The 7,667-nt window shown below is 34.5% G+C and overlaps 2 protein-coding genes across 3 annotated transcripts in view; one reads left to right on the plus strand and one right to left on the minus strand.

Annotated features, from left to right (window-relative positions):
* LOC117116832 (tripartite motif-containing protein 2-like) overlaps positions 1 to 7,667 on the minus strand; it is a 27,299-nt gene that overhangs the window by 12,395 nt on the left and 7,237 nt on the right. The gene's annotated exons all lie outside the window — the stretch shown is intronic.
* Positions 1 to 7,667, plus strand: part of LOC117116831 (gamma-tubulin complex component 6-like) — a gene marked incomplete in the record, with an annotated part of 46,689 nt that overhangs the window by 1,271 nt on the left and 37,751 nt on the right. Inside the window, 3 exon segments of the mRNA XM_033260922.1 lie at positions 8 to 220; positions 1,864 to 1,955; positions 3,235 to 3,301. Of these exon segments, the coding sequence (XP_033116813.1) occupies positions 164 to 220; positions 1,864 to 1,955; positions 3,235 to 3,301 (216 nt within the window).

Genomic DNA, 7,667 nt, shown 5'->3' on the forward strand with positions numbered 1-7,667 from the left:
GTTGCAGAGTGTAAACGCCGTTTGAGGACATGTGCATATAACAGTCTTTTTCGATATCAACCAGGGCCGCATAGTGCAACCAAAATAGTGCGCAACAAAGGGGAATTTAGTGTCTATGAGAACTTGCTGGTGAATGTTTACAAATTGAGGGAAAGACGATTGTATGATGGCGCTAGCCGACTGGAGGAGCTTGTTGAAAAGCTTGCTGCAAAAGATGAAGGTTAGTGAAGGAAGCAGCATACTACAGTATAGGGATTTCACAATAAAAAAAAATTTGAGAAAAAAAAAATTCTACTCAAATTTTGAGTCTTAAGAGTGCCATTTCCGGCCATCCAGACGTGCCATACTCATAAATTTTCTTACCTCAGCCCCAACCATGGTGACGCTGTGGTAGTACTGTAGGCCTCCCCAATCGGTAAAATCCTGGCCCCCACCCCTGGGGGCCAAAATGTTCGTTTACAAACATTGGCAAAGAAAACGAATTCTCATTCTAACTAATTCTGATAGAAACCATTATATACGGCATCCATAGACTCTAGGCATCTGATTGTTAAATAGCTGGTATAACTTCAATGTAGATTTTATTGTCGCATATATAAAAAATATACATGAAAATTACATATCACAAAAATATTAATATTACACATAATATTAGCACCAAAAATCTTAACTAATAATAACTAAATAGAAAGACAATGAAATGGACTATAACAACTATGGTACCAATTTAAGACAGTGATCTAGAGCATTTATTATTGTAGAGCTGACATACAGTATGTGTAGTATGAATGAATTTTTTAACCGGTTTGTTTTGACAGTAGTTTCTCGAATTGTTCCTGATTTTTTTTTTAAAGTTAGCCATTTAATGGGTGAGACTCATCGTTTAATATTCTTTCTAATTTCAGAAGGGCCAACTTATCACAGAAACTATTAACTATCACGTTAAATTATACATAGTACTTTTTTGCCCTGTCACGGTATAATTTCTAGGCCCCACTTAAAACTCTGACTATGTAATTTATGATAGTCATGAGAGTAAAGGGGTCGCAACCTCTTTGATGCTGAGAGATACTGGCCCTTTGATTGCCAAGGCTTAGAAAGTAAGCCTAGACCTAAATGGTTGGTACTCTTTTTATTACATTTTTTTAGAATCTTTGTATGATGTATACTGCATAAAACAAATAATGACTGCTCTAGTTTCGGAAAACGGTAAACCTATAGCCCCGAGGTGATATGGAGACTGTAGCCAGCCTACTATCTTCCAGATCGATTAAAAGGAATCTCCTCTTTACCTACAGATCTTAGTACAGAAACAAAAGCTGTTTTACAATTACTCTTGTTGTTGGCTGGTAGTGAAGAAGCAGTGACAGAAGTACCTATTGGCCACAAGCCTCTTAGGTTACCAATATCTACGCATGTAAACAATGTAAAGTACACAAATGAAATATATGCCCCAAATATAATGAAACTAGAAGCAACTTGAATTCAAATATAGTAGCCATAATAAGTATCAGAATTGAACAAAATTTCCAGAATCGGCCTGGGACATATCCTTTTCAACTCCCATCATTGCTTTTCCTCTGGTCTGTCAAAAATAGACTTTTCCCTTGATTGCCCATCAACTTCAAAATGATAAGGTTCACTGTTAAGGTTCAGCAGCTATCAGCTCAACAATAGATCATTGTATCAAACATTCAATAGATGTATTATGTAAACAGTTATGTAATTGCTATAATAATATTTGTTGATGCCAAATTTGCACTGCTTTCATTGAATGGAAGCAATATAAATTGTGTCTCAAAATAGAAAATGGATGTGTTCATATGACATTGTTGAGATGTTTTTGTTTATTTTGTCTTCAAGAACAAGGTGAGGTTGCCAGGTGGACCCGTCTTTCATGGAGATTCTTGTCAGTTGCATGATATTCAGCTTAATGGCTATGCACACTATTCTAGGTAGGATTCCACTAGGCCAAATAAAAAAAAATTGTGTTGGCCACGACCGACCGACCGACCCAAAATGTATGAAATTGAGGCTCTGCATTTTAGTTTTTTGTTTCCGTTTTTTTTTTTTACTACACTACAAAAAAAAACAAAAAAAAAACTTCCTACCAACCTACCCAATTTTTTGATTTTCCAAAACATGGCCAATACAAGAATTTTTTTTTTTTTTGTTGGCCCTTTATAAATATGTTTCTATTATAAGAACACTGTTGATTTCTATAATAAATATCTTAACTCCTGCATATATTGATTATATTAGTGAGAAAGAATTTTCAGTAAATTTGGGCTGATTCCTGTATAAATTTTTGCATAGCATTGACAGTTTTTTAGCCTAATTTTTTAGTTTTTTGCAAGGAGGATATTATTTGCTGCACTTATTTTACAGTCCAGCCCTAGCTGACTCGAGCAAAGTAAACGGTTACACATTTGCCGTACTTTTAAGTTTTTTAATTGTGTGGATTATACAGTACCTCAAAAACCAGCTGAAATTTGCGCGGAAGATTACTAAGAAAATAGGTGTGCAGAATCGTATTTACTGCATAATACACTGTCTCTTATACACATCTAGATGTGTATAATATACATTAAGATTAGGTCTAAACCTTATTTTCGGTAAAATCTGCGTGGGAATCACCTATTATTTTTCGAAACGTTCAGACATATTTTTAGGTCACTCTTTTGTACGGAGTATATACTCCCCACACGGGGATTTCCTATAGAGTCTGGCACATTTGCCCTAGCACATGTGATTAGGTGCTGAGAGGTTGAGTTCCTCAGGAGAAGATGCAATCCAGGTTATGTTGTGAAAATAAAAGTAGCAGCCATATATGGGTATGATGATGATGTCATCATATCTATATTTAACAAATCAGGTGTCACTGAGGACTTCATTGTGTGTACAGGCCTTTACATTAAGTTCACATCAAGCCCGGATCCGGTCCGGTGCCACAGACAAAAAATCGTGAGTTGTTACGTTTTATTTAACACTGTGTTCACATCGCGCACAAGAGTTGTTTTTTTGGGGTCAAGTACGTATGCGTTTGATTGGTTTGAACCAACCAAGCTTGTTGCTGATTGGTCTAACAAAAACTATCATACGATTTCAAAATACTATTCTTTTTCACTGAATCCATTTTTCATGATTTTGTGTCGAGGCACCAAACTGGATCTTGGCTTGGTGTGAACGTAGCTTTCACCCTGTTGCTAATATAATGATTCTACTTCTTATCAGGGAACTTTTTGAATGCGCAGGGAACAGAGCCGATAGAATGGGCCAACAACATAATCTGGATACATCGGTAAGCTGAATATTTTGTTTCCTGGCTTTGTGCGCACTCAAAATTATATGTGATAAACAACTGTGATAGGTTTATATTTGTGTGTAATATGACAATATCATGCCCGAATATGGGCACATCAAAAAAATTTGTCATGTAAAATTTGATAATGTAGACTTATTTTTTACTATTTTATTCCTTTACTTGTAACTACACCTGGGAAAAAATTGTTTGTGCTCCAACCATGAAGATTATTGACATAATATACTTAGTGTACTACACAATATATCATTTGTACACTACCATAATGCTAACCCAGTTTTGTTGTAACACTTTGTTATTAAATGCTCGGGTAAGATTGTGAAACAACACAAAATCGTTTTTTTTACGATCATGATGACTATAATAATTTTTAAAAATATATTGGAAATTTACTACCATTTAGTATATCAATTCAAGTTATTGTGGGACCCATCTGGAAATAAATACTTTATTTGGATTTAGAGGGTTATCTCAGATATCAACATTGATGATTTGTTTTCTCAATTTTGTTTCATTGTATTCAGTTGTTCAGGTTTTGTGATGTTATTCAGTTGATATCAAATAAATCAAATCAAATCAAAATTGTTCCTTGTCAAGGTAACAAATGCTTATATTCAAATATTCTGGACAGCGAACGAAAGAGGAAAATGGTGGCCCAGAAGAGGAGTGGAGAGTCCTAGGCCCAATATATTCCTACAAAATAATTACAAAACGAGTAATTTCATCGCTCCACCTGTGTGTTGATGTTTTAGCTTGTAGGCCTTGGACATGAATAGTTTTGAAAGTTCGTGCGTAATATGATCTTGGTTCAAACTGGAATTCACATTTCCTGACAATCGCTTTTTGTGTTGCTGCTAAAAAGTGCACATACAAAATTGGTTATTTGCTGTTCAAACATACTATCCATTAAGTGTAATTAATTTTTTTTAATCGTTTTTTTCAAACTGATCCCGTTTCTAATGAGAGAAAAAAAGCGATTTTTAATCAATTTTTTTCTTTCCAGGCCCTTAAAAACCTTATGGAATGCTTGCCCTTGTCAATTTCATGATAAATTTTGTTTAGAATGAATATCGGTAAATAATGCATTAAATATTAAGCAGTATGTAATTACTCAGCATATTAGGCAGAACGTAAGATAGTCGTTAGTGCAGTGCATGAGGTACAGTAGTTGTGAGATACTGTAGCATCTGTGGTGGTTAGCAGTGCAGCACGTATGGTAGTAGCATTGCAGCATGTATGACAGCATGCAGCACGTATGGCAGTTAGCAGTGCAGCATATATGGCAGTTAGCAGTGCAGCATATATGGCAGTTAGCAGTGCAGCATGTAAGGCATTTTGCAGTGCCGCACTTACCGTACTCGCTTGAATAAGCGTCCCGTTTGAATAAGCGCCCCTATCGAATAAGCACCCCTCATAACGAAAAAATTTCCTTAAGCGCCCCGTTTGAATAAGCGCCCCTTTCTAATTTGAATAAATGCCCCCTCAATAACCCAATCAATCCTGGGACTGTGGATGTTGGCCTGATTTGAGGTGTGGAGTGGAATCACATTCTCCTTTAGTCAATATCAAAGTGAAGATATTTATCTTTGACAGAATGATGAGAGCTCTCTGGACAGACAGTATATTTCAAACTTTCATCTTCTTAGACTTTCATTTGTCTATAGCCTAGTCCTACTACTTCTTTTCTGACAATTTGCACCTTTAACACACTCTCATCTAAGTTTTCAAGAAAACCTGCAATGATCATGCCGTCCTGCTATTCTCAATCGACCGATGGCGAACAAGCTAACCACCACCACTAATTTCATCTGCTATTCTGCTGTTATGTAATACTGTACTCACAATATTCTTGTCATGACAAGCCATGCTCTCTGGACGATTATCTTTTCCGCGCAGCACCATTCGTAATTTGCGGTTTCCTGATGTCCTTATTTAATCGTTTTTCATTCAAAATGTGTCTCTTGGATATAATAAGTTCTCATAAGAACCCCTCAATTTTCATCTATTTCCATAAGCGCCCCCTCAATTTTCACTCTGTTTTTATAAGCGGCCCGTTCGAATAAGCACCCCATTTGAATAAGCGCCCCTCAAAAAGTGCAAAAAAATATTTTAAGCGCCCGGGCGCTTATTTGCGCGAGTACGGTATATATTTTTAACTTTACTGTGTTTGGTATGATGACTGTCCGAGTGGAAATAATTAAGGAATATTCCTTCACAGAGTTGAGTATATATAAACATAAGTGTTGGATGGACGGAACAACATGGTTGAAACATAGAGGCAAAATCCACTATGACCAACATTTTTTTAAATTATTAAACCTGCAGAGCCAATAGCATCTATGCAATGAAAAAATAGAGAACCAAGATATTTTTATAAGATAAACATACAGTATATAAAATAAATAAATAAATAAATTATTCCAAGGTAAAATAGTATGAAATAGTTGTAATAAAATGAAATAGGGAATTTGCATGTTTACAGACTTCTTTATTACCTCTTATTCTGTTCAACTCATGTACAGCAGTCCGTCTTGCTTGGATCAGCAGATCTTCTCGTGCCTTCTCCAACCTAGCTTCCTGAACAAAAACCAAAGGTATGGTAACAATGTGAATGACATTTCTATTGTCCATATTAAATATATTACACAAATCTCAGTCCTATTCGCTGTATAAAACTGTACAATATTTGAGTACATAGCACTCAAATGTCTGATCAGAGCAAAAAATGTCTTATCAGACTTTTACTATACAATATTTGAGTACATAGCATTAAAAAAAAATCAGCCCCACCCCACCCCTTTTTTTAAGATGCTTCCTGCCCCCACAGAATCACATCATGAAGATTAAAATTAAAATTTGAAAATATGTTTAGGGCTGGGGTATTACTATCTTACTTTAGTAAATCATAATGATATTAATATGTGTGAAATATTTAAAGCACTTTAATATTAATCTGTGTAAAAGTTAAAGTACTCCAATATTTCTGTCTGTCCTTTACATGGTTCTTTTTCAACCAGTCAAGTTTTTGAATTCCTTCTCAGCATATCAAACAATGGCAGCAGAGTCCATGCAATGCAGGGGTAGAATATGAAAAAGTTTGAAGCAAGTAATATGAACAAACATTGAGAATTCTAGGAAGAATATTGCAAACCTTGATAGTCTTTAAGAAGATCATACAACAAGCAGAGTACTGCAGAGTAGAACAGAACAAGAGGTGAGGAAATAACTAGAATAGGAGATTACACTGATTTTTTTTTATTACGTTAATTTTTTTCATTATTATTTTTTTTATTTTGAAATGCATTTATTTAATTTGTTTATTTATAATGTATTTTAAAATCAATTCAATTGTAGGTGTTGTAACAATAATTATTAACATATTTGTTTCTTTTTTTGAGCAAGAAGGAACTTCCTTTGTCTCAATATTAATTATAATAATAAATTGTAAAGAGTATCTGGAACACCTAATAGATGACTTGTTAAACTCTTTTCTTTCTATTTTGATGATATCAGAACACAGATGAGGAGGAGGTGGAGCTAAGTATTTACTTTGTAATCCGGTTCGCCGAGAACCATCAGACATTTTCAAATATGTTTAAGAAAGGTATGATCAAATATTTGATTTGTTAGTTAGAAATCTTTCTTTATTCTGGATACTCAGTATTTTTACACTGTTCTTCCCTGAGGTCCAGGGTATTATTTTTTTGTTGATAAGAACTAATCATAGGGTAAATCTTGAGTGATCATGATATACAGTTCTCTGTAATACATGATTACACACTATTGTGTAGTGGATAACAGTAGAACTGTACTACAAAGCACAGACCCTATATACAATATATAGGGTTAGTGTACAAAGTAAGCCACAAAAATGAATAGCAATTATTATCCTATACAGACATCTATACAGATTTAGATGATTTATTGTCAAAGTAAACCATAAAGAAATATTAAATGGAATTGGTTTTAATGCAGGTTAATATTTACAAATAAATGTCAACAAAAGCTGAGCTTGCTGTTTGTAGTTGTTTCCACAATCAACTATTTAGGGTGTTGGTATAGGGCGCCACAATTACCCAACGCAGACAATAAAGATTTCCACACGACTACCATTAAAACAATGGTATATTTATTTGGTTTCTCTCTGCTGATCTGGTGACTAAGCATAAAACAACAATATCTAATTAACATCAGTTAATTACATCATGTAAACAATAATCATAATACATACAAAGTACCAAGAATTGCAAGTGAATCGTCTTCAGAGATCATAATTCAGTATATTGTAGAAATGTATAAATTTACTGCAAAGAACCATCGGAATGAAAGTGGATTATTAAACATT

The sequence above is a fragment of the Anneissia japonica genome, unplaced genomic scaffold, assembly GCF_011630105.1.
Source record: "Anneissia japonica isolate Jap-2015-1 unplaced genomic scaffold, ASM1163010v1 scaffold2028_len131717_cov125, whole genome shotgun sequence".
NCBI classification, from domain to species: Eukaryota; Metazoa; Echinodermata; class Crinoidea; order Comatulida; family Comatulidae; genus Anneissia; species Anneissia japonica.